This window comes from Cynocephalus volans, chromosome 1, assembly GCF_027409185.1.
Source record: "Cynocephalus volans isolate mCynVol1 chromosome 1, mCynVol1.pri, whole genome shotgun sequence".
NCBI lineage: Eukaryota > Metazoa > Chordata > Mammalia > Dermoptera > Cynocephalidae > Cynocephalus > Cynocephalus volans.
In genome coordinates, this window is record NC_084460.1 from 132,508,004 (window position 1) to 132,535,815 (window position 27,812).

The 27,812-nt window shown below is 41.7% G+C and overlaps 1 protein-coding gene across 1 annotated transcript; it reads left to right on the forward strand.

Moving 5' to 3' along the window:
* Positions 1-6,667: 6,667 nt before the first annotated feature.
* GCSAM (germinal center associated signaling and motility) lies at positions 6,668-13,139 on the forward strand. Its single transcript, XM_063112611.1, has 5 exons — positions 6,668-6,750; positions 9,083-9,127; positions 10,143-10,189; positions 11,902-11,930; positions 12,825-13,139. Exons 1-5 carry the CDS (start codon positions 6,668-6,670, stop codon positions 13,137-13,139), a joined length of 519 nt encoding a protein of 172 aa, XP_062968681.1.
* Positions 13,140-27,812: the final 14,673 nt, after the last annotated feature.

Consider the following 27,812-nt stretch of genomic DNA (forward strand, 5'->3'; position numbering starts at 1 on the left):
CTAATATTTATTGTAATTATCCAGCCTGGGAAAGAGAGAAGAATGTTATCTCACTTCATCTTATTTACGATGAGAGTTTTCCTCAATGTTAGATATTCTTGAAATAAGAAACTCTGCCACCCTCACATCTTTCCTAGAGTTAATAATTACCTGAGGGATTAGTGAGAAATTTAATGAAGCTACTGTTAGGGAAAGATAACTAAAAACAAAATCTCCTTCCACTCCAGAAAACCATTCCACAAAAGTAGAAAAGAAAGAAAACACTTTTATTGCTGAATAAGCATTAAACCAGGCAATCCCCTAACTCTTTACAAAAACAGAAGGAAATCTTGCCCTTTTAGTAGCCACGCAGATATAATTTACTGTATACATTAGCCACGCAGATATAACTTATTGTATGCATTTTCTCAAGATAAACAATGACCAATCCTCAAATAAGGGGACTTGACAGCACCATTTGTGACACATAGTTCATCCTAAATTCTTTTGGTAATGTGTTTGCTAATTGCTTTTAAAAGAAAAAAAAATAAAAATGCTCATTTCTTTTTGATTGGAGGTAGATTTGTAATTTGAAGCCAGGTAGCCAACCGAAGTCAGGCTCCTATCCTTCCAGGGAAACTGGGAAATCTTCCTTGATGATTACATTTCAAACAGATGGCTTCCAGGTCCTTAAGGAAACATTCCTAGGTTATGAAAAAGATTTACATACATTTCAAAGAGGGAGAGAAGGAACCTACAATTTTCTAAAGCAAATGCTCTAGGGAAAAGGGGGATATCTTTTCCCTTATTTTCAACAGGGAGAATTAGGCCTCTTATATTTTATTTGTATTTGCCCTTATAGTACTAAAACTTTATAAATAATAGTATACTTTGCTTCATGCATTGTCTTCTTGAATTGGCAGTAGCTTCCTTCCCCTCACAGGAGATTACTATCTTCTCCTAGGCAGGGCTTGTTTACCTCCTTACCCATTTTAAATAGAGAGCTCCCGGAAATCCCTCACTGAAGAGAGACTGAATTCTGCAGAGCAGTAAAGGAGCGAGGGATATGTCATCTCAAAAGATGCCAGCTTGGTATCTTGACTTTTTCAAGCTAAAAACGTTGGAGAAATTGTGATTTCAGAAAGGGGTAGCTGACCATCTTTTTCTGCGTGCAACAAGCCATAATGATTTCTCTGGGAGAGGTATCCTCCCCATACCAGGACAAGAAAATAGCCTGGGAATTAGGACTGTGATAGCCCTGAATAATAAACCTCCCCAAATAACCCTTATCCTCCATTAGCTTCACACCCTCCATCTATCTCCTAGCGACTCCCCTAGAATTTACTGCTCCTAGCCGGAGTCCCTTTGTCCTGTTGTTTCTTTTCAAATCTATCATTCTTTGTCTATAAAGTACAAAGGTATCTTGCTTTAACCACTTCTTTGGACTTCACACTCCTGTGAAGATTTCCATGTCCATGTAAAATGAATAAGACTCATATGCTTTCTCTTGTTAATCTATGTTGTGTTGCTATGGTTCCTAGATCCTGCTGAAGAGCCCACATAAATGCGGGGGGGGGGCAGGGGAGAGGGTTGTGGGGGGGTAGGGGGGAGGGTGCTGGGCTTCAGGTGATCTCTTCCTCCCCTACAGCAGCTACAAGAACAAGAATGATGTAGGCTGGGTCTGCTGTAGCACAACTAGTACTCCAGCTTCTCTGTAACTGTTTCTTCTGAGCCCCCTCCGCATTCGATGACCTCTATATTACTCAAGGACAAGTGATGAAATATTTTGCACTTTGTTTTATTTCATTTCCAGGAGCTCCATGAGGGCAGACCTGTTTCTTCTTCGCTCACCACTGAACCCACATAGTAGGCACTCACCATACACTTATGAAGGAATGAATGAATAAATGAGTGACCAAACTAGAAACAACCATCGAATACAAGGATGATAGGAAAAATCCATGATTACTGCCTGCAAATTCATTTATTTTTTTTAACCTTTTATTTTCTACTGAGATATGATTTACATACAGTAAAATTCACCCAGGTTAGTGTACAGTTCTATGAATTATGAGAAATTCATAGTCATGTAGCCACCACACAGTCAAGACAAAGAACAACAAAATCCCCTCCTGCCCTTTGAAAGTCAACCTCTTCTCCTCCCCCTTGCTCTGGCAAACACTGATGTGTTTTCTGTGGTTTTACATTGTCCTGAATGTCACAGAAGGTAGACTTTACAACTGGCTTCTTTTACATAGCATACTGCGTTTGACATTCATTCAATCCCTTGCATACACGTATTGGTAGTCCATTCCTTTTTATTGCTGGGCAGTATTTTATTGTGTGGATGTAACACAGTTTGTTTAGCCATTCACCAGCTGAAGATCATTTGGGTTATTTCCAGTTTGTTTGGGTTTTTTTTTTTTTTTCCTTCCTCTCTTTGGCAATTATGAGTAAAGCAGATGTAAAAATTTGTACACAGATTCTTAGAGGACATAAATTTCACTTGAGTAAATGCCTAAGAGTGGGATTGCTGGGTTGTATGGTAAGTTTATGTTTAACTTTATAAGAATCTGCCACACTGATTTCCAAAAAGGCTGTATCACATTGCATTCCCACCAGCAATGCATGAGACTCTCGGTTGCTTCATATCCCTTGCCAGAACTTGATATTGTCAGTTTTTGTTTCTATTCTCAATGCTAGCCATTCGAAGTGTGTAAAAGTATTGGATTGTGCTTTAATTTATATTTCCCTAATGACTAAATGTCGAGCATTTTTTTCATGTATTTGCCATATGTATAGTTTATTTAGTGAAGTGTGTAGTTCTTATGGTGACTGTTCAAATATTTTGTCCATTTTCCTATTGGGTGTTTGTTTTCTCATGAGTGAGTTTTGAGAATTGTTTATATATTCTTGAGAGTTCATTATATATTATATTTTCTACTAGCTTGACTCTTTGTCTTAACCTTTTCTTTTTTAAAACAACGTGTCTAGGGCCAGCCCATGGCTCACATGGGAGAGTGTGGTGCTAATAACACTGTCAAGCTAGGGCTGGGTCTAGAGCTCACAGATCCCCCAAGCCCATTGTCCAGACTGGGTCACAAACCCTTCCTTCACACACCAGGCTGTATCCCCAGACCCCTCACATGCCAGGCTAGGTCACCAGACCCCTCACACGCAGGTCTATGAGTCAGGTAACCAGCAAAAAGGGTCCTTGGAGCCATAGGTTTGAGAGCATGGCCACATGGGATGGACACCTGAGGCCAAGTGGCAGCACTGCCCATGCACACTAACTCCACCCACACACAACTTGTTTACAAAGAATGCGCTGTACCACCCCCAACCAGACCCAAGGTGAGAGGACCTGATTAAATTATTCTATTTTCCCAACAAACACCAAGGCCATGGGTTTTGATCCTTATATAGGGATGGCTGGTTAGCTCACTTGGGAGAGTGTGGTGCTGACAACACCAAGTTAAGGGTTAAGATCCCTTTACCAGTCATCTTTTAAAAATTAAATAAATAAATAAATAAAAAGTGTCTTCTTCTGACTTTTCTAAGAAAGACAAAGTGATTTAATAAATGTAGGTATTTGAAGTGGAGAAACTCCCAGGGAATGGACCTGGGCTTCCCCAGAGGCTCACCACTCTCATTGACCGGCAGCTTCTGCTTATGGCCAACAGCCTGATTCACTCAGGCTCTGATATTTTATGACGTTCTGCATCTGGGCGCCTCTAACTCTCCTCCCCCTGGCCTCTTCCTCCTGCCTGCAGAGATACCCTTCTCCTTTTAGCTCTCTCTGCACGGGTGGTCAGAGCTACATGGTCCCTTCTCCAAGTCAGGAGCTGCCCTGTCGGAGCACAAGGCGTGTGAGGGGAAGTGGTAGAAGTGGTAAAGGGACAGAGGGGGAGACGCTGAGAGGACGGAGAGGATGGGGAACTATCTGCTGAGGGAAACCTGGTGAGTCCACACTCCCTAAGGGGGAGTGGGGGAGGTGGACGGGGCAATGCAGCCAGAAAGAGAAAAGAGGGCTGCTCGTGGGGGTGGAGGGAACTGGCTGAAGAACCTGACAAAAGTCAGTCTCCACTGTGTGCAGACACCACATTAAATTCCTTATAGGTTTTGCCATCTCCCAGAATCACAGCGAGCAGCTGGTGGAGAATGGCTGAAAGGTGGAGAGACTTTATCAAGGAGGGTCTAAACACAGGTGAAAAGGAACAAGTTCCTGAGGGCCTGGGGAGGGGACACTCTCCTGAGCTCTTAACGCTCCCTCCGGAAGGAGCTCAAAGACACCACAACCCTTTTCGACACTATTTTAAGTTCAAAGTAAATAGCAAATTTCCTGCCACTATGAAGTTTCATTTAGCGCACAGTCCCATGCATTTAAAAGCAGGTAAGCGGTGGTCATCTAAATAGGTAGTTGGCTTATCTTTTCCTGACCACAATTCTTCATTTTAAATGGAAATAGTAATACAATACCTACCTTGGAAGGTGTTCATGTATATATGGTGCTAGCATAGGGACTGACATATTAGGGTTCAATAATTAGGAGATATTCTCATTTTTTTTTAAATAGCATTTTCATTAACATCAAAGCAGCCATTGTAAAAATTAGTAGCAACCAAAAAACAAGGGACTCTCTAGGGTATAAAGTGAGGTGGTCTAGGACGAGTGGGCTGGCTAGAGGGGTCTTCACAGGATTACGCTTGGAGTCCCAGATCTCAGTTCATGCCACTGGAAAGAAGAATACAAGGAAAGGAGGTGATGCAAAATGCCACTTTCCAAAAAGGAGCGTGGTTATCCTATGAAATGTCTCGTGTCCCTTCCCAAGAGTCAGTGTTGTCTGAGACTTCTCCCTCACGGCCCTTTGTCAATCTTCTACTCCAGCATTGTTCTATCAGACTATAAATCACTATTTTTATGTGGAGATGTGAGCTCCTCAAATGGAGGGATTGTTTCTTACTCATCTTTGAAGTGGTTCCTGGCATTGTTTCTGGCACATAATAGGTACTCAATAAGTGTTAAATAAATGATTGGGAACATAAAGAAATAACTGTCCTGAGAATGAAAATAAAACAAAATACAGAATGATGTGAGTGAATAAGTAGTGACTGCTGTTGTCACATGTCATTTTGTTTTTTACAACTTTGGTGTGGGGATGAAGAATTATAACATTAATATGTATTTATTGTAAAAACAGAAAATACAGAAAGTATAAACAAGAAAATAAACTGGTAATTGCGGTTATAACTACCGATTACATTGAGTGCATTATCTTTATTTTAATTTTTACATTCATCAGCCATTTGCATTTCTTCATACATGAAGAGCCACTAATGTCTTTTGCCTACTTTTGGTTTGGATTTTGGTCTCTTTTGTTTTATTGATAGTAAAAATGGTTTGTAATTTGAAGAAATTAGTCCCTTTTCATAAATATTGCAAAAAATATTTTTTTCCAGTGTGTGTGTTTCGTGCCATCTGCACTTTTTACAGTTGCATGTTTATTATATTTTAAAGATAATTGAATTAAGTCTAGAAAGATTTTTGGTTTTCGTCGTTGCATTTAAAATTCTTTCTCCCTCCCAAGATAAGACAAATCCACACATATAATTTTTTGTGGTTTTATTGTTTTACATTTAGCCACATACATTCAATATATGTTGTCAGATACATATTTTTTCCCAAATAGTTGATTAATTGGCCCAGCATCTTCATTTCTATACTGATTTAAAATGTCTCCCTTAATATATTCGAAAGTTTCATATATGCTGGGCTCTGATTTTTCACTTCACCCCTACCACCCAGTTATCACTCAATCAGCATACTCCCAACCACGTCTCTCCAGATCAAATTTCATACAAAATCTGGATAAATTCCCCTGCGAGGATAGAATGGCACCTATCCCTTCTGAGAGGAGCTCACAGTCTCAGAGGAAGGGATCTGCCAGAAGCAAATCCAGTCTCTCCCTCTTACTGGTTGTGAATCCTCAGATGAGTTGACTGATGTTTGTGGCCTCAGTTTCCTCACTGGTAAAAAGTAGGATGATAATATCCACCTTCTGGATTTATCCTGGGATTAACTGAAATATAACACATAAAATGACTGGCATATAGAAAGTAGTGTCTAATTGCTAATTTCTTTTCCTTCATACTCCCAACTCCTGGCAAATGAAAAGATGGTTATGCAGAAATCCAACTCAAATAATGAACCAACTTATTTTCTTCATTTAATCCCTTTCTTTTCCCCTTTTCCCCATGTTCTCTGCCTTGCTGCTTTCTGTGAAAGATGGTGATTTACATGAGACAAGGCCAGTACCCTTCTGCATGTACAGTCTCTGGAGCTGCACCAAACAGATAATGATAGCTAAGGGCCTCTCTCTGCACATTGATATCCTCAGGGTTATGATGAGGTTTCTGCACCTTTAGGAACAAACATTTAGAACTGGTGGTGTGGGGTTTTGGTGGTTGGAGAAAAATCGGTGGGCTGTTCCTGTGGCAGTGGAGAGAACGTCAGACAAAGACAGATCATGGTGAATGCTCTGGGAGGAAGTAGTTAGAGCAGTGAGGGCCACAAGGGAGAAGCCAAGGCGATTCCGGGGTTACACACAAAGAACAAAAATGAGGGAAGTTGGAAAAATGATGAAAAGAAGTGGGAAGCCTGGAGGGAAAATACTTAGCCAATTTCTGATATGTTGAATTTTAGGTGGCAGCAGGACACTCAAGAGATTCCTTGGAATCTGAGACTCCAAAACCCCAAACGGAGAACATCCAGGTGAGTACAAGCTCCTCCCAGCCCTTGTTCAGGAAGAATGATGTCTATCAAGTCCTGGACTTCACACACCCCACGACAGAGGACCCCCTGCTGAGACCCAGCTTCAGTTGTAATGGTAGTAAATGTGCAGACAGGACAAAAGACAAAACACTTTGCATGTTCAGACAGAAAATGTGCTACTTTTCCAGGAGCATAGTGTTACCCCAACAACAGGAAATAAAACGCTGCTATCCCTTGTTATAAAATAAAGGGTCTTATTTCCTGTTTTCTCTTTGTTTGCCTATCTCAAGTATCTTCATGCTCAAGCTCCATCCCAGCCATTTCATTTTAAACTCTAAGTTTCCGTTTCTGAGGTGACAGCATTCCCTGCGTCACGACAATTTTTGGAAGGTTTGTAAAGAAAGCCTTCTGATTACCCTGATGCTGTTAAACCAAGACCATTTCCTCAATTCTTTCTGACCAGGCCTTTTGAGTGTCTGGCCCTAAATAATTCCCTCTAAGAAAGGGAGTCACTAAAATATGGACTAGTGTCCTAGAGTCCAAGAATCCCAAAGGGTGGCAAAGCCTAGTGTTCTGTGGCCTGTGGAGTTATCTGCACTTTTCATACAGTTTCAGGAGGAGCTTTTGAAAGAGTAGAAACTAAAAAGCCACCACCGAGCCAAGGCTGGGGTCCCAGAGATCCCTCTAACAGGGTGCATTTCTTCAATTTAGGCTGAGAATCACATGTTCTGGGTGCATCACTGGGCATATGTTAAAGTATACAGTCCAAATGATAAAATCGATCAGAAAGGCAATGGGCATTAAACAAGGGAGAGAGTGGGTAGACCTAGGAACCAGGCAAGGCTTCGTGAAAGAGATAGGAACCTGGAATTGCTGGCATGTAGCCTGAGATCTTGAGATTTGTCTGGCCTGCTTCATGCAGGTTGTCTGAACCCTTCTCAAACCAAAACATCCACACTGAAATGCAAGAACAAATTGCAGAAAAGTTGAGTGGGGGAAATAGTCAGCTTACAGGTAGCTTTTGCCCATATTTAGTGTTATCCAATCCTTACAACTCCATGAGGTAAGCAGTGTATGTATCTTCATTTTATATGTTAAGAAACGGTTGCTCAAGGAGTTCAGAGATATTGATCCTATAACTCAAAATCAGCATCTCTTTTCATCTCACTCCCACGTCTCCTCAGTGAACCTGGTTTCTTAGCATTGGTATGATTTAGTTGTTTCCTTACAGTGTTTCTTTAACAAGAAAGCAGGAGATGTAAGCATATGTCTTAAAGAGCACTGAAAGTAGCCTGGAGAAGAGGAAGCGCTGAAGCCATGTCCCTCAGCCCCAAAGGCTCTGATGATGCACAGATCCTCAAGGCTGTCGGAACACTCAGCTGAGCCAGTGACCACAGCCAAGGTCATGCACAGTCAGCCTCTCCTCCACCGCCCCTGCTGAGGGAACTCTGTGGGAAAGCTCATTGGAAGAACCAGTTTTGGATGGTGTTTTCCAAATGTTTTTACATACTGTAACTGGTACATGGAGTACTTTATAAAGGGTTTTCACATTCAACAATGTAGGTAGTTGACTATGTCTCAAACTCAGAAAGATGCACAGAATGATACTTAGACTTTAACCGAGATGTCTGACTGCAGACAGATTCTAAGTCTTTCCATTGTAAGAGATAAGTCCTGTTATTTAGCTATACCATTGGAGGCAGCGTGGTAGATTTGATGATTTTCTGCTCCAGTTAAAGTTGCTCTGTTCTTGGCTACTCATTCCTTATTCATATCTTCATCAAACGTTTATTTAAAAAAATATTTACCGTGTGTTGGACTTTGTGGCATATGCTAGTGATACATACCATGATGAATGAGATCGATAAGGTCCCCAATGTGTGAAGCTCACATTCTAATGACAAATGAGCAGACAATTACAATATAGTGTAAATAAGAGAAATTCAAAATGCAGTGAAATCCTACACAGGTATTGCCTAACCCATACGTGAAAGAAATGATTTCTAAAATGTCCACAAACTTGTACCTTGATTTCCTGGAGATAACCCTTATGCGATCTTCATCCCAAGGGAACCAAGTAAATCACTAGGAATGGGGATAAGAAAGCATTTTCTCCTTGCTGAGAATACAGCAGAAGGTTTTTCCCCTGGTGAGGAATTGATAGGAGGAAGAAGGCATTCTATCTTGAGAGACAAGTCCAAGTCACCTAAGGTGAATGCTCACTTGGGGGAAAAAAAAGGTTTCCACAGAACTGGCCACGGGGAGGGAGTTACCTTAACAAAGCTGCAGAAACCAGTCTTGCAGTTTGTGTCATCTCTCTTGGGTATTTTAGATGCTGGGATCGCCACATCGCTGAAGGGTGTTGCTGCCTCCCGTGGTGAGTGGAGAGCCGTTTGCAGGAGTTATTTCCCTACCGGTGGTTTCAGTGTGGTATTTGCCGTAAGTTACCTGCGAACTCCCGGCTGTCTGTGGCAACAGTGGAAGTCTGTACCCAGACACATCACCTGAGAGTCAATCAGGGAAGCAAACCTTCAAGTTTGGTGAGAAAGAGGAACAATAGTTTCAGAGGGGCATGCTGTCCTCAAACGGGAAAGCCTCAGCAGCAAGGATGAAACTGGCTAACACGGAGACTCTTCTTCCACACTGCAAATCCCAGAGTCTGCATCTACAGACACAATTCTGTCCCTCACACAAAGAATTTATAGTCCCAATAGTCATATAATTTATCACCCAAACTGGGACACCTTTGAGAGTGAAAGGGATGCTCACAATTTTAAAATGTAATGATTTCAGTTAATGATCACTAAGTGGTTGACGATAATTTAATTAACCAGACTGTTTGAGCAAACCAGGACATCCAGTCACCCTTACAGCAGATGCTGTCCTTGTCTCCTGAGATGATAATAGGCTGTCATTACATTTATATTGCATTTTATCGGAGGTATTGTATATGGTGTGCTTTTATGAGATGTGTTTGTTTGTTTGGAGATTATAGATTAGTATAGGGATTGAAAATAACCCTGGCTCTTTCACTCACATGATATAAACTAAAACTTTGTCCCAGAAAAAATTCTCCAAGAGGAACCTATAGTATCACTATAGTTCTTCATCTATAAATCAATTCCATATCAGATTCAGAAAAGGAAGGGGCGAGAGAGAGAGAGAGAGAGAGAAAGAGACAGAGGCACAAAAGAATGTATTTCTATTTGGCCTCATCTTTCATTTTTTTCTTCTTTTTTATGCTCTAATTCCTCTATGTTGAGGAGGCATGATAAAAGGCATACAACTTTAACAAAATAAAGAGTTAAAAATAAGTTTCATAGGTTCATATAATTTCCTTCCAGAATTTCTGAATATTGAAACAACCAATTTATTTGTCTTTTCTCTCACAGGAAAAAAATACACACTTTTAAAGGAAGACAAGATTCCCAAAAGGAAAGTAAGTCATTGCTTTCCCATCATTGTCACTTTGGATAGATTTGCATTTCCAAACTGTCTCTTCTCTGTGTTCCCAGAGTCCCTTTGACATATTTCTATTATAATACTAGAATATATGCCCAAAATGTGTACCTACACGTTTTGCTTCAATTTATGCAATTGCATGCTTTTCCCCCCAACTAAATTGTGAGTTCACTGAAGCAGGACTGGCTATTGATCTCCAAATTCCTCAGTTAGTGCCCAATGTCTGGAGGCTGGAGGAGTTAATTCAGGACGATAAATGCAAAAGGTGGAGGTGAAAGGCCCTTGTAAGGAGCTGCAAGAAAGCCAGCATGGCACAGAAGGCACAGGAGAGGGGCAGGGCCTTGTAGCCAAGTTAAAGATTTGGGTCTCGGTCTCAGAGCTACAGGAGGTACTGCAGGGCTTTACACACAGGGGCAGGTATGACTAGATTTGCATGAAAGAGATCACCCCAGCTGCTGTGCAGGAACAAATTGTAGCAGGGAGTGGCAAGAACAGATGCCAGAGAACCACACAGGAGGCCAGTGCAACGGTCCCTGGTGACTGGGTCGAAATTAAAAAGAGAACGTATCTCGAGAAGGAGAGGGTGGTGAGAAGTAACACATGTGAGAGAGAAAATAAGAAAGCATAGGCCTGAGGACAGGCCATTGCATTTCTGAAGAAGAAAAATAGAGGAGTTTTGAGTTTTCATTCACGCTGCATCTTAAAATCTGGCCCTGTAAGGTGTGTACATGAATAATATAGCCCTCCCACCCCTAGCCATTTCACCCATGGAAATGGTGGGTCCCAGGAAACCCCAATCTCCATCAAAGCAAAACATGGTAGAAATAAGACCCCTGATGCTAAACTCACAGAGGCTTTTCTTGCAGTGATAAGCAAGGAAGTCTTAGAGAGCCACAGACATTTGTGGAGATGTGAGAATCTGGGGTGTCAGTACTGGGGGGATGTAAACCCCCATGCCACGTGATACTCTCCTTTGTAGGCTTCCGTGTGAGGACACATGTTTGCTTATTGAGCTCACACATTTGTGAGTGGGTAGCAAGTGTGTCCATTTGCCTCTTCGGTGAATGGCCTGGGCCAGTTGGTTTTGAGTTAACTGGCTTTTGGAAAATTGGCCTGGTTCTATTTGTATCTGCCAGCAGGTACAGGAATGGGGTTGTTCAGCTTAAGAATTTCCTCTTCTGTAAAGCTTCCCCTGAACACCAGTCCCCACACTGCCCCATCCCCAGTTGCCAGAGTAGAAGCAACACCTCCTCTCTCATTGGGGTCTCTCACAGCCCCTTGTCTGCCTTCTTTGCTAGCCTGTGAGCCCCCTGAGGTCAGGGACTGTTTCTGATGCTTCTTTGTCTCCCCAATGCCTGGTACAGAGTAGGTATGCAATGGATCTTGTGTAAGGAAAGACAGAGGCGGAGGGAAGGAGGGAAAGAGGGAAGGAAGAGGGAAGGGAGTATGATTTCCTATCCAAAATCCCACCAAGTGTGTCTCCTTCCTCTCAGCCTGAGCGCAGCTCTGGCTGTTCTCACTTGGAGGCCCTGCCACTTCCCAGGGATGTGCTGTAGATCAGAATAGCCTGATCAGGGCTACCCCAGCTGTTCCTTGGCTCTCTGGTTATATTCTAGTCCCCTCCCACCCCACCCTCCCCTCAAGTCTTCCCATGACCTGAAATTCATGGAGTGTATTTTCTTTCTCCAGATGAAGGAATGTCATCTGCTGCCATCCAGGTAATAAGAATAGCTCTTAGGATTTTTCTGAGATGATGGTAGAAATGCAGCCACCCCAGAAGGCTGGAGAAGATGGCCTCCAAGACTCCTTCTGATCCTAACATGGAAGAGGACCTTAGGTGCCAGTGCTTGTGGACCGGGGGGCTTATGCAGGGCCTGGTAGCAGAAGCAGCAGCCACCTCTGTTGCACAACTTGTCGAAAGGAGCTACTGTTTACTGACCACTTGTTTATGACAAGCAAGGTGCTGAGAGCTTTACCTCATCATCTCATGGAACTGTCACAACAATCCTTTAAGATTTGCTATTATTTCCCTCCCCATTTTAAAGATGAAAAACTGAGAGATTAAGTGATATTCCCCCAAGTCCAGACAGCTGACAAGATGGTAGAGCCAGGATTCAAAACCAAGTCTCACTCCAAAATCCATACTCTTCTTTCTGTGCTTTGCTGCTTTGCTTTTTACCTCCTGAGATTCCACCATGAGTGAAACCTTTCCTTGAGTTGTTTCCCTTTTTAACAATGCCAATATCTCTAGAACGGGTGGTTAAATATCAGAACCCAGTCACATTAAGGGTCATCAGATTGTTCTCTTTTGTAATAGGCTGCCCTAAGAGCTCTGAGATTTTGGAAACCATAGAGGGTGGTCAGGAGTCACTCTGGAACAAGGGGTAGAGAGGATATGCTTGGGCAGGCTGTATTCTCTGGGCAACATGAGCACTCTGGCTGCCTGGCCTTGTGGATGGGTTTGGACAGCCATTTAGGAAAAATGGCCACGAGATAGAGAGGAGATGGTCATGGAAGACATATTTCACCCAGGGTCAAGTCTGTGTTGAGACTGAAGTGTAAAGGGAATGGCAGAGGACAGATCTTGATGATGGCTCTCCTTTGACCAGCAGGATAATGCTGACCAGACCTACATGGAGGAGCTGTGCTACGCCCTTATCAGTCACAGGGTCCTCAGGAGAAGGCCGTCAGGGAACTCTGCTGAGGAGTACTACGAGAATGTTTCCTGCAGGGTGGAGAGGCCCGGAGAGACCTTGGGAGGAACTGAGACTGAGTATTCACTTCTCTGTGTGCCTTCCACCTCTAGGCATCCACCTTCCCCAGAAAATGAATATGAACTTTGTATGCCTAGCAGAATCTCCTCTCACCCCCTGCAACAGCCACGTCCATGTTTGGCCCCTTCTGAGACTCAGTTTTCCCATTTGTAATGAAGTGGTTGGAATAGCATTTGTTTAGCACCAGCGAATAAAAGTTGGGGGTGGGAGTGGGGGTGGGGAGTTCTGGTTGGAGCAGACACGAAGCACCAAGTCCTTCCAGCTCACCTCCCATGACAACCCTTCCTCTGCAAGGCATGGTTTGCAAACCACAGGGCCTCTTAGATCCCGCTCAGTATTTGATATCCAAAGATCGACCAGTTATCCTGAATACCACTATCTGAGAAAGGAGTGACCATCTTTGGTTCAAAGTGGTTTGGGTAGTACTCAGTGGTGGAAGGGTTTCCCTGGTTCCCTACAGCTATGCACACCACAAAAGGCTCTGCTCTTCTGTCCAGGTTATTCTTATAAAATGTTGCCGTGATTGTTTTCTGACCTCACAAGGAAGCTTTACTCATCACATTAAGTGTACGGTTCACTCATTACAGTGACCTTCAAGCTCAGCGCCCCCCTGATAGGGGCTGTGGTGATCCTCTCACTCTGTGCATCCAAGCCATGTCCTTTACATAGTGTCCTTTGACTTGCTGGCACCTGTGGATTAGTTGGTTATGTGAGTTGAATCAAGAGGTTCCAGGCCAGATTTTTATATAATTTTAACCCATATGGTTTTGTTGTTAACTTTGTATTTCTCCCTAGAAATCTTAAGAAGACAATCAACAGCATGAGAGAATGACAGAGTAGAAAGACCTTTGGAGATCCTTCAATCCCACTATCTTTTTTTGGCTCAGAGAGGATAATTTGCCCACCGATACATTAAAGTTAGTGGCAAAAAATTTACTCATCTAAATCAGTGCCTGATTTTCTGGCTTCCAATTTAGTGCTCTTCCAATATACTACATAGAAGACCCTCTACTACATAGCAAATGTATATATTTAGTGTCACGTAAAACATATGAATAAAATGTTCACATGGGAAAAATAACATATACACACTTTCTCTAATTAGCACTCCTCCATATGCCCTGATTATTTTATTTTCCCTCATCTTTTTTTTAGTGTTCCTAGAATCATGTCTATCCCTTAAAGGAGGGGTCAGCAAACTCTGGCCCACAAGCCAACTCTGGCCCACCACCTGTTTTTGTAAATATAGTTTTATTGGAACACAGCCACACTCATTTGTTTATATACCATCTATGGTTGCTCAACCATGGGAGAGTTAATTGTGACATAGACCATAGGCCCTGCAAAGTGCCAAATATTTACATTTTGCCCTTTCCAGAAAAAAAAGATTGCAGACTCCAGCCCTAAATGATCACAGTTTGAGATGAACTTGACAGAAATGTGTTTGGTTACTGGTATAACTCATAACAGCAGGTACCAACAAAATGATATGAAAATATTAAACCACAAATTGGATGAGTGAGAACAAAAACAATTAGCAAATTTGACTATTTTTTTATTCACACCTGTGTTTGCAAATTACTGTTTTATTTAACTCATGACCACTATCCTAATTTTAGAAATGTTAAAACGGTAAGAGTTCTGTTGAGACAAACAGTAGATACAATATGTGTCTACTGTTTTGTTTTCAAAGCTAACTAAAGCTAAATAACTTTGCTATTTAAAATGTGCTAAGTGCTCAGTGAAGATAAATCCAGTGGCATGAGCTTGGATGTGTCAACGCAAGTTTCCTGAGACTTCAGCCAGTCGATGATCTTCAGCTAAAGAGCCAATCACATCTTGGTATCTTGTCCTCTGCTAACTTCCTACTTTTAGTGAAATTCTTTCACATGGAACCCTAACTTTGATCTCAGGCCAGGATTCACTTAGGTTCAAAAAGAGGTATTTGTGGTAGCAAGGAATACTGTACTGGAACATGTCTTAGGGGAGAGAGTGTGGACTCCAGAGACAGATAATCAGTGGTTCAAATCCTGGTTCTATCTTCTCTTCCCTCTGTGACTTTGAACATGTTACCTGGAGGCTCAGCTTTTTCACCCATAAGATTACATCCACTGTAGCCAAGCATCCATCACAGACTCTGAATAACTGATATCTAAGAGTAAAGTGAAAAAAATCTTTTATGATGTATGGAGAAAAACATGCTGATGTGTCTGGTGACCCAGGGTCACCCAGCAGTCCTCCAGCGAGACAGAAACACCAAATCAATGGGTTTATGCTAGAATTTTTCACATGAATACTAAGTCATTGTGGAAGTCTGTTGGCTGAAATATTCTTAGTACAATATGATAAGTTAGATTTATTTGAACTTTATCCTGTGAAAGTATTACCTGCCCCAAACAGTGTATGCCCTTTATCAGGAACATATTAAGTACAAATGGTTAACCAAAAAGATTGTTCTTATAACAAAATTAGGATTATGAAAGGGAATTATTTTTGAGGAGAGCCTTTTGGAAGTGCATCAAAATACCCACTATGATGTATACAATTATGATTTGCTAATCAAAAATATTAACAAAAAATTATGCGAAAAAATTCCTTGATACAAATTTAATGTACCTAATGTTAGAATCTCAGATTTTCTAGTAAATAAATTTTAATGTCAAAAAAATACCTACTATGTCTGTATATAATGTGGATCTTGTTTGCCATAGATTTCAGGATTTCTGATAAAATCTATGCACCCACTTTGCAGAAAATGCACATTCACACACACACATTTGTATACAATTTCAATTGATTAGGCTGCCACCCCTCAGTTAAAAAATCCCTGTTCTTAATAGAGAAACTGAGGCAGAGCATTTAATTACTCTCTCAAGTCACAAATATGACCAGACAACTCCCCCTTCCCCCTGCTGGTCTTAAAACTGTACACAACCAAAATTCAGAGGCACAACTGATGCAGCAACTGCAGGCTTTGTGGTTTCCATTTTACGTTCATACTAGGGCCTATAAATAATCCCTTATTCTATGAATAAATTCTTATCTAAAACAGAAAAATAGGAAGAGGGCAAAGACAGGGTGGGAAAATCTATTGCTGACAAGTACAAATGCTGACATTTTTAGGACAAACTTGGGTGACAGATGCTTGAAATATTCTTAGGGGTGGAAGGGCATACACAGAACACAAAAGATGAGTCTCCAGGACTCTGCAGGAGCCTACGGAGAAAAGAGATTCTGTTTATATTTGTCTGACTCTGGTCTTTTCCAAGCCTACCATGTTAAGTTCAGAGAGCCACTTGATCCGAGTGTACCCTGGTTCTGCCAACTGTTCAATGGACGTGAATTCCTCCCACTTTCCTACAGAGGGTTCTTTTGAAGGGCACTTGGAGAAGCACTGAGCGGTCACTGTCATCACAGTCTTCGACAGTCTGAGGGCCACACCTGTCAATTCATCCCTTCCCTGACCACTTGTACTCCTTATGAACTCCCAGATGTCAACCAAGCCTGTACTGAGCATGACCCTTGGGCACCTACCAGGGCTGGAGGCCATTTATCACGTGTAGTTGCTGAGTGGGCTGGGCTTTACCCCAACAAACTGTGGGACTCTGGACTGGTCTTTCCAGCTCTCCAAGTCTGTTTCCCAACTGTAAGATGAGGGGGCTGCCTTCTGATGCTAAGAATCTATGATCTTTAACCATAGAGGAAAGACGAAAGGATGTCTGTGGATAAAGCTGCCAGCAATGCAGGAGTATGAATTAACTTATTCTAAAGCAATGAAACAATAACAGAAGAGGAGAAGGGAGGACTTTGAGAGATTTCCCCCATTTTTCTTAGCATTGGCCAGACACTGTATAGGGGGCAGGAGTTCATGTCCAGAGTCTACATTTAAAAAGAAAAGAATGTGTCCTTATCCTAAGAAGACACAAACATGTGTAAAGGAAGACAAATCTGCTTATTCAACTCTCAAGTGCAGCTCTCTGCTCTGCCATTTTTCTACCACGTGAGACCCCTGGGTCACTGTCGCCACCACCAAAACCCTCACCAGATGTGGTCCCTAGACTTTGGACTTCTGAGCCTCTGAAACTGGGAATCACAGTCTAGTAAAACAAAGAAGAAACAAAGAGGACTGTTTGGGAAACGTAAACTTGGAGACAAAATAGAAAGAAGAGCCTATGTCACACACTGTGAAGTAACTGTGACACAGACTTAATGCTGAACTACTTACTCATCCAGATGACAGTAGAGATGAGGAAATTGAGGCTCAGAGGGAAGTGACTTGCTCAAGGTCATACAGCAAACCAGATGCTAAACCAGAATTAGAGGAACCCTAGGATCCTGCCCTGTGTTCTGCAGTGCCCAGCCATCTACTTAATGAAACATACAGGTCGCTGAAGCTCCTGCACATCCAAAGAACACGAAGCATGACTCCCTCTTTGTGGAAGTGAATGATTAAAACCTAGTCTGAAATAAAGCATCTTAACCGTAGTTACTAATTAAAAAAAAAAAAAAATCCCAAGTGCTTCAGTGTTCAGCTTGAGTCCCACTTCCTTTGCAAAACCTTTTGCAATTAAACTCTATTGACCACCTTTTTTCTGACCCGCCACAGACCTACAATTTGTCTTTAACGCCTGAGTGTTTTTTCTGTTGTTTCCTGTTTCATCTGTGCAGGTCCTGACTCCTTAATAAAATTAGTAGCTTCTTTTCTTTTTTTAAATTTATCTTTTAATTGAAATGTATTGAGTGTACATATTTACGGGGTACAGAGTTATATTTCAATGTATGTATACAAAGTGTAGTGATCAAATCAGGGTAGTTAGCAAATTCATTATCATAAAGGTTTTGTTTCTTTGTGATGAGAACATTTAAGCTCCTCTCTTCTAGCCATTTGAGATCATAAATTATTGTTAATTGTGGATGACTAGCGCTGCTGTATGCCACTAGAACTGATTTTCCTATCTAGCTGTAATTTGTAGCAGCTTCTTTTCTTATTGTTGTCTTCTTCATTGGTATCACCTATAGCCTTCCATAAAATTTACCATTTAAAAAATCTGTAGAACTAAATTAAATTGAAAGGCAAAACAGAACTGGGCACATGGCTAGAATCTTTGTTGGGACAGGAATGGGTTCTGCTGATCGGGCTGTCTACATTCTATCCATATCTAAGGGACTTCTTTTGAGAAGAAAAAGTAGTTTTTCTTCTCAAATCCTCAATTATTTTGCAGATACTTGCTGAAGCTTTACTGTGCACCAGGTATTATGCTTGTCATAAAATGTGCGATAACCAATAAATTCACTGCCTATAGCAGAACAGTCTATAGACAAGTGCCGTTGTTTTCAAACACCTCAAAATGCTTTAGTCACAAAGGTTGGTTCTTTCCATTGCACTTGGGCCATAAGTCAAACCTAGGGAAAGTCCTCTCCATGACTTGCAAGTGGTCAAAACCCAAGACAAGGATCTTGCATCTTGATGATTTCCAAAGAAGCAGTGAAGAATTGTCTCCAGACAGGAACAGGCCCTTCCTTCTAGCCCCAGGCCCTCTCCAATGCGAGGTTCTGCTCTTGCTGGAACAGAGGAGAACCCAACCCAACCCAATTCAGTCTGTAAGAGGAAGGTGCCCTAAGGGAAATAAAATGATCACTTCCAACACCATTTACTACAAGAGAATGCCAGCCCAAAGTATGGTCCTGGCGAGTCGACCCCTGTGAAGCAAATGTGAGTACAACGCAGGTGCAAAAATAATTTATTGTGAATGTTTTAAAATCATTCCCCATTAAAAGTCTTCATTCCTTTCCAAAAAGTATAAGCACACTAAGGTTCACGTCGGACATGTAAAACATAAAGAGGAAGAGAAATTCACCAGTTTCACTAGTTTAAGGAACTATCCTTAAAATGAGACAATGCATTACATGTATCTTCTACTTAAATAAGAAAGCAAGTTCACATTACCCAGAGTCCTGGGTCTCACAGAGCTCAAGTCAAACCCAGCCCGAGACATCCACTCTGACATACACCCCTCCACAGCTGCCTCTCACACTGACTTCCCCCCAAGGTTGATTTAACTGATCTACTGGGGTGGGAATCTCTCATTATATGACCACAAAACTTTTTCTCTTGGGAAATTTCCAGCAAAGCAATTCTCCCAACAAAACAAATACTATGTTCCTTCATGTCAGGCAATTCTATATGTGTAGATGACAAATATAGTCACCAACATTCCTCCCACCCCTCAAATGATTTGGCATTAAGCTTCCAACAGTTTGTTTCAAAAGGAGAGTGGTTCTTCCCGTTTCATAGCCATCTGCAATAAGATACACAACCAATGCCTTAAGACACTGAGTCCTACAGGAAGGCTAGCAACACTGAGCAATAAAAAGCCAATGTATAACATCTATAGCAGATGTTAAACGGTCTTTACAATTCTCTGATGGAAGCTTATTAAAATGTAGATGAGGTGACTATCCAAAATGATAGTAGAACGTTCAAAACTCACAGGGACCCATGTTTCCAAATGAGGTGTTCAGGACTCATAGGAATAACAAGGAGATGGAAAATAATTAAGAAACACATATTTCTGTAGCTATACACAGTTGACCCTTGCAAACACGAGTTTGAATTGTGTGGGTCCACTTATATGTGGATTTTTTTTCAATAAATACTGTACAGTACTGTAAATATATTTCTTTCTTATGATTTTCTTAATAATGTTCTCTTTTCTCTACTTTATTGTAAGAATACAGTATACAATACATATAACACAAAAAATGTTTTAATTAACTTTTTATGTTATTGATAAGGCTTCCAGTCAATGGTAGGCCATTAGTAGTTAAATTTTTGAGAAGTCAAAAGTTATATTTGGATTTTTTACTGCAAGGAGGGTTGGCACCTCTACCCTACATGTTGTTCAAGGGTCAACTGTAGGTATGTATGCATGTGTGTATATATATATACACATACACACATATATACATACATATCACAGTAACATTGGTTGATGTGCCTAAGGCTGGTTTACTAAGATACTCAGGTTCAGGTTATGAAAGTAGACGTAGGCTCCTTAGGTCTTGTAGAGTGCCTTCCTTTTCCTCACAGCCTTGCTTGGAGGTAGATCAAATATAATGATGGGAAGGGAGGAGGGGGATTCCGGCGAGTGATTGGCTCAATTCTCCCTCACCTGGTCACCTGCCTCTCCCTGCTCCACCAGCAGAGGCTAACAGGATCCTGCCTAAAAGGAGGCAATGTGCCACCCTTGCACTAGAGAGAAAGTATCCGCGTGTGGGGAGAAGCTGCCAGTGCTTCAGGAATAGCAGTGACTTCACCCCATGTGGTCCACCTGCCCACTCCCTCCCCATCTGGTTTCAAGACCAGACTCAGCTGGGGCAGCACTCGGGAGCCATTTTGCTGGATACGGAGCCAGACCTTATAACTGTGCAGAATTGGGAGAGAAAGGACAGTCTCCACCCCTCTGGTCATTGCCAAGCACTTCTACATTAATCCACAGGATCTTTTTTGTAAAACAGAATGAATTCTCTTCATCACCACAACTCAGTGGAGCACTGCATTCGGACACAGACCAACCTTAACCGCTTCATTCTGAAAGCACAGATAAACAGAAGTCACTAATTTTTAAAATCATAATTACTATAAACATTTATATTTTTATTTGATTTCATTGGGTTTGAATATAAAGTCTTATGCAAATTGGAATGTCTGTAAATTCCTAACAGTGGACGTTTACTCTTCAGGCAAAACACACACAAACACACACACACACACCGGACACACACACACACACACACACACACACACACACACCGGAATATTTTTCCAAAGGCAAATAACCTTTATTGTTTTCTTATTTGTTTTGGTATAATTTATGATCAGTAACATTTTGATGTGGCCTTTGGATACTGAGGACATTTTAACATTTGGTCCTTTTTCACAAGCTAATCATAAAAATACCTCTAAAGTTTCCATTTTTTAAAACACATACACCATTCTGTGAGAAACTCTGCGAGAGCAATGGGGTGGCACTGGCTGGCCTTGCTCGGGAAGAGGTGCTGATGCCGGGCCCTAGCAGACAGCACGCAGACACAGCCGGGGTCTCTCCAGTAGGTTCTCACACCCTTGGCGTGACTGACAGCACGATTGACATTTTGGGCTGGATACGTCTTAGTTGTAGAGAGCTGCTGTGCACATCGTAGGATGTTCAGAGGAGTCCCTGGCTTATACTCACTAGGTGCTAGAATCTCACATACACATCCAGTTGAGACGATTAAAAATGTCTCCAGACACTGCCAAATACTCCTGGGGGCAAGACTGCCCCCAGTTGAGAATGAGCACTACAGCTATACTGTCCACTTTTCCTGGAGAATCCATGAACAACCAAAACGGTTTTCCTTGAAGCCACAGGAAGGCTTTTCAGAACACAGAAGCTGGCCTCTGCCAGCAGCCATGCACTAGTTTATCCTGAAAATGTGCCAACAAGATTCACTGCTCTCACTGCCTGCAGCTTTTCCCTTTTCTTTCTCACAAAAATTCTGTTTTTGTCCTTTTTCCCTACTCAGTCTACTAGTTGACTCCTTCCTATGTGAGAAAACAGTACTGAGTAACAATTTGTGAAAGGCCCATGAAAATCAATATGTTGTATAATGATAAATAAAAAATAATTATAATAAAAATAACTCAGGCTGCTGACACACTCTGACCTTTGTAAAACAGACTTCCCCACCTTGTCCCTGGGCCCCACCCACGCCCGAGGTGAAGAAGCTCAAAGACAGGGGAGCCATGAGGGGTGAAGAATTTTTAAAATTCCTTCACAATTATTTATTTTAATTATTTTTATTTATACGTATTTATGGGGTATGGCGTTGACTATCAGTATAATTACATATTAAGGGGAGTTTTTATTTTTATAAGGCATCAAAATATGCCTGCAGTCAGGTCAAAATAGTCACTGTAATTTCCAAATTAGAGAATGAAAAGCATGCACACACAAAACACCTCCAGAATCTAAATTATAATCTAATTTTTAGTTCTGCTTCTAAAGTACATACATATGAACCCCCAAATGGACCACAGAGTGGCTTCAGGGGAATCTTTGGAATCCCCAAAATTGCTTGTACAATTTTGTGTAGTAGGGGGGGCGCACATTTTTTTTTCTGGGGAGAAGGTATGTGGCTGTCTTCAAACTCTCTAAGGGACATATGAACCAAATAGTTTTAAGAATTTCTGCTCTTTGAAGAATTAGAAAGTTAACACTGTGGCAAACTGGTTGCCTAGCTAATCACAGGGGGCTGGGGACAGCCCTGCCAAGCCCACGGCTCATATGAACATGGGAAGTTGGCCTAAGAACCCACCGGTCTCACAGCCTCCATCACTCCCTCCGCCACTCCCTGACACATTCCTTCCTTTCTTCAGAGTTTGCCTCTGAGCTCATCCCCGCTGCCTTCGATGGGTCTCTCTTCTTCCCTCCTCACTTCCTAACTGGTGGCTGTCTACCTTTCTATTTGAGAGGGTCTGAAACTCAGTCTTGAAAATATACAGTGGCTCAAATACTATATGTTCATGCTCTGGAAAGTGGGACATGGGGTCATAGAAAACCCCCACAGAAGAATCATCTGAGAGAGATGATTCTACAGTCTGCAGAACAGGAGCTGCTGAGCTCACAGCTGCACCCCACATCCCCATAGTGTCTGGCCCTGGAGAGATGGCCTAGAGGCTCCATCGCCAAGCTCAGGTCTTCTCAGAGCTCTCCTGAGGCCTCACAAGTGATCCACCCTTTATTTATCAGCTTTTCAGCCTCAGGATCCTCTTAAACCTTTTCTTACCTGCTTCCCACCTCCCTTACCACCATTTGGAAAGGGCTAGCAACACAATTTCATAAAAGGGGCCTAAGAAAATCAAGACTGATCACACCACAGCAGCGCCCCCAACAGGGATCTCATGCCTCTAACACAGGTGGGGGTTGAAAGGTTTTTGGGTTTTTTTTTTCTTTCTTTTTGAAATTTCTGTAAATGGGGCATAACTTCTTCACTCCACATCTGTATGTTATCTGCCTGGCTCATAGACACACTTTATATATTCAGGATCCTCTGAGAGGAAACTATACCTTTACAAGACTTTTGTGGTGAGCTAAAATTGACCTCATTCTATCTATTAATTGGGGAAAAGAACGCTTTAAGAAGAGCTTTATATAACTCTCTGCCCTCTTAGGCTGAGATTACTCTACTCTTGTCTCATGTCATCACAATAAATAACTTTTCTCATAAAATATAGCAACACGTGTGCTTTATAATCTTTCTGATCCGCCTTCTCCTCCTTGTCAACTGTTACTGCACCTGCTGCTAACCACATCGCCTCATTTGCTTTTTTCGTTCAACTAGTATTTTTGAGTATCTACTAATGTGCAGAAAGTGTTTCTGATGGGTTGCAGATGAGAAAATAAAATGTCCAAGATTGTCAGCATTATGGGTTAACCAAAAGCCAATACACCTCCCAGTGAGGTATCAGAACTATGAAATGAGATGAAACCAGAAAGAAAGGCCAAAGCTTCTGCACAGAAGCCATGGAAGGATATTTCCAAGGCTTGGAGCCATTTTGCTTTCCAACCTTCCTTTTTGCCATGCAAAGTGTTATAAGTTCTCAGAATCTGACAAGTGGAGAGTTTGCTATGTTTACTAAATAACATAAATTTCCTTGTTCTGTTCTTAGTTTTAAAAGCAAATGAGTAATTTTCTTATAATTTTCTAAGGAAAGAAATCAATTTGCCTTTTTATGCCTCTTTACTAATTTCTAAATGGACTCAGTGGCTTTCAACAGAAAAAGAAATAGGTTCCCTATATTGAGATAATCGTTCACCAATTTAGCTATACTCTGTATGCTAAACTCTTTAGTACTGTATTTACTTTTCCATGAACCACAGTGTTTCCATAAAGGCTGATAATGATGTTGTGAAGAGGAAAGCAGGGCTTAGGATGGGAGTGAACTGCAAAAGGAAACATTCAGCCACCTTCATCTTCAGAGTACAATTATTTTCTCTATGATTTTTTTTCCCCCAGCGACACTGTCTGCTTAAGGAGGGCAGGGACAGAGTGTGGAATATCCACTCACAAAAACAACACAGGCTGAGCGGTTAAGTGAATGAATGAATGAATGATTTACCACAATGCCGACTCACCAAAGTTGCCAAAACAAACCAAACCATCTGTCCCCAGTCTGGTTCACTTGTTTATCATCACAACGCTGACTACTTCCTTTACTTACTGGAGAGCAAGAAGGACGCTGGATCAAGCCCCAGACTCTCACAACCAGGTACGTTCTGATCATGGAAATCCTGCAGTAAAATGCCCAGCACCAACTCCTCACTCATCATATACTTCATAAAATTTCCACCTTCTGATGGAACCCCAAATTGCAGGTGATAGGTCACCGTGTCATTTTCACCACTGGAAGGCAAACCAATCACAGACATTAAAACACAAACAGAATCACACTGCAACTCAGAAAGTCAGTTTTAGCAATAACATGTTTTTTAGTTCTGCATATTCTTCCAGGGTGTTCTGTCCTTAAAGAATGCACCGTCCTAGAGAAATCCTCTTCCATAAGTCCATCACAAAAAGTTGAGGTGATCCTAACCTCCTCCTACACCTAGACCCATCCCCCAGAAGTTCACTGGGAGAGGCTGGAGAAGAGAGAGGCACAACACAGCTATGGTCAAGGAAGATCCCAGGGTTGACACGTGCCTTCCCAATACCAGCCTTTTCTCCCCTAAGGCAAGCCAGGGAAGCCTGCCCTTTTCTCCTCACATAGTCCCTTCTCCATGTTCTCAACTTTCCCCTGCAAGTACATGCCAGAGCTATTCAATTTAATCAGTTCTTTATTTAACCTATAAAAACATTTAAGGTAGGCTCCAAAGCTCCCTACCCCTTGCTGGGTCCACCATTGCTGAACTCCCACAGAGACTGCCCTGTGCACCAGCAATGAGTCATACCTCCTGGGTTTATCCCCAGAGTGCGAAACTTTTCTGTCCCATTTCCAGTTCCAGAAGCCCCTAAGGCAGGAGGACCAAGCTTTGCCACTTTCAGTAATGGGACCTAAGAAAAGGGAGTTTTCATCTTCTAAGAACATACTTTTTTCCATTTCCCAAAAATAAAGATAATCATAGGGCTATCCTCAGTTATTTAGTAGCTTATGCTGCTCTTTAAACCTTACCTCAACATTCAGGTTTTTTATAGTTATTTTATTACTTTGGTTCAATGTGGCCCAGATTAAGAACCAGCAATAAAATAATTAATAGGAGGTCACATCTGAGACTATCACCTAAGGCAAGTTTTACAGATGTGCCCATTAGCAGGAATCAGGCTGCTGTCCCAGCTAAGGACAGACAAAGAGCTCCCTCTCATGGCCAGAGGTCACATAGGGGGCCAATAATCTCCACCTTACAATGTGGCTGACAATTCAGTTTATACTGCTAAGGCCAAGGAGTGTGTCAAACCCTGTGGATCAAATGAACACAGATTAGGGACTCTGAAGAAACTCATTTTCAAGGATGCCACTATAGGCAGGCTGATCAATGCACTTTCAAACTCCAATTCAGCTACCCTAGTTTGCAGGTGTTATTACCTGTTCCCTGAGCTCTGCCCTCTAATTATCACTAATAAGGCAGCCAGCCACCCTTCATTTCCATGGGGAAGGACTTGGGCTGGTAAATGAGAGGGCCAGAGGCTGACCCTCAGAAGACCAGGTCAGCAGCTGAATGAGAAAATCAGGCTGCCTTATCCGGCCCGGCTGGCCCACTCTAGTCCTACCATGTCAGGTCACTAGGTGAATTTACATAAGGCTGAATTTTGAGGGGAGAAGAGGAATTTTCAGGGAAGCAGTGAATCCTATGGGCTTTGCCCCAGCTACCCTTCACTGATGGTCCAACAACCAATAAACCAAAGGGCATCTTTCCAAATTCTTGTTGGAGCCGCCCAGGACTGACTCAGGATCCCCCTGCAGATACAAGCATGTAAACCATGGATCTGGCTGATTCCTGCCCATGGGTGGCAGCATCCTTTAAAAATCAACAGCTTTTGTTTCTCAAGTCAACATTTTAGAAACTCTACCTGGGCTTTTTTTTTTTTTTTTAGTCAGCACCACACTCTAACCAACTGTAAATAAAACAAAAATGTTTTCCAGAGAGTATTTCTTTATTCAAAACATTAAAGTCCCTGGATTTTTCTTTCAAATAACTTTTAAAAACAGACTCTTTAACATTCAGTGTTGGCCAGATTTCTAGCCATGTTTCACTCAGTTTTCTGATGGGTTTTTCCCAATATCTACCCCCACCCGTTATAGAATCCCAGCTCCTCTAGACCCATAACATCAGGTCAGATTCTTGGAAAGACCCCAAAGGCTCTGAGGGTTTTGTCTCTCAATTCTGCCTCAATCTTTGAATTGCGAGTTGGGAAAGGGCATGGACGAAAGTGTGTTGGGTCTGATGCATTTCTCCCTTTTCTACCAGTGGCCTATGATTAATATGAGCAGTGTCAAAGATGTCATTATAAGGTAACAAGTACATTGGGGACCTATAAACGAGGAGAAAAGCAGTCTGCCACCATATGTGTTCACAGACTGCAGGTCCTTTTCGGTTCTACCCCACGGCACCACCACCTGCTTTACACGCTTCTCCTCCCCCAGGTCTGCTGATATGATGGTTTGGAAAATTTATGGTTTGACAGGGAATTGCAACATAATATTGGTTTTGATAGTCACATCCCAGAGACATCTTAGAAATAGTGGATAATAGAGCTTTGATGTAAACCTTGATCAAATCACCTCCAATAAACCTAATAAAAGGATAATAAAATAACTCCTCCACACACATTACCCTTATATTAATATCCCAAGAATATTAAAGATTAGGGAGAAATTTTGAAAAGAAATTTAAAAAAGAAAAAAATGCAAATGTGTGTGTATATACTATACATATATATTTAGAATATAAAGTGAATACATGTACAGAAGAAATCTCACCCAACTGTTGATAGCTGTTAATTTCATGGAAGGGAATGGAATTATTTATTGGTGGTAGTGGAAAGGAGGGGAGGCAGAAGATAGAGTTTTCTGGTAGTATACATCTTTATATTTTTTGTATTATACAAGAACAATGCACTCCTGTATTATTCGTGCTCCTCAAAAGCAAATGCCAGTATACAGATTACATCAGTTACATCACAGCATTTTCTGACACATATTTTTATTTCTACCCTTGGCTTATCTGAGCATCCACTCAAACAGGAACGGTTTACCCGGGACTGGATTTTCCCCTCCTCTGTGTCACCTCGGTTGAATTATATAATTATTCTTCCTTCTTTGGGCTTCCTTTTTCTCATTTATAAAATAAGGGAGTTGAGCAAGTTGGTCTCCAAAGACCCTCCCATCACTGACATGCTGTGATTCTGTCTAGTATTGGTTCCTGTCACGCTCCCAGGACCAGTGATGGAGGGGAAGGGTGGTGTCTTTCCAGAGAAAAAGACCAAAATGTAATGCTCTACGCTCTTACCTGAAGTCCACTATTTCAACTGAAGTAAAATAGCGACTCAGAGACGGCGACGTCCTGTACACATCTGTGAGCTAAAACAAACAGAAACAGATAAAACAACCACACCCATTGCTGACAGATCACATTGCATATCACCAGACAAAGCAAAATGACTTCTAGATGAAAGAGATTCCACTCTAGCTAAGAATTAACTTATTTAGCAGCTCTGGGACAAGAAATAAGAAGGTTTGAGCCTACCATAAGCCAAAACTCAAGTTAACACTTATTTAAAAGAACCTCA

Bases quoted from the DNA above. Each gene is read 5' to 3' on its own strand.
- GCSAM (XM_063112611.1), top strand. From the start codon at position 6,668: ATGTTGAATTTTAGGTGGCAGCAGGACACTCAAGAGATTCCTTGGAAT. The intron at 6,751-9,082 runs GTGAGTACAAGC...TGGGTATTTTAG, and splicing joins CCCAAACGGAGAACATCCAG to ATGCTGGGATCGCCACATCG. The intron at 11,931-12,824 runs GTAATAAGAATA...TTTGACCAGCAG, and splicing joins TGTCATCTGCTGCCATCCAG to GATAATGCTGACCAGACCTA.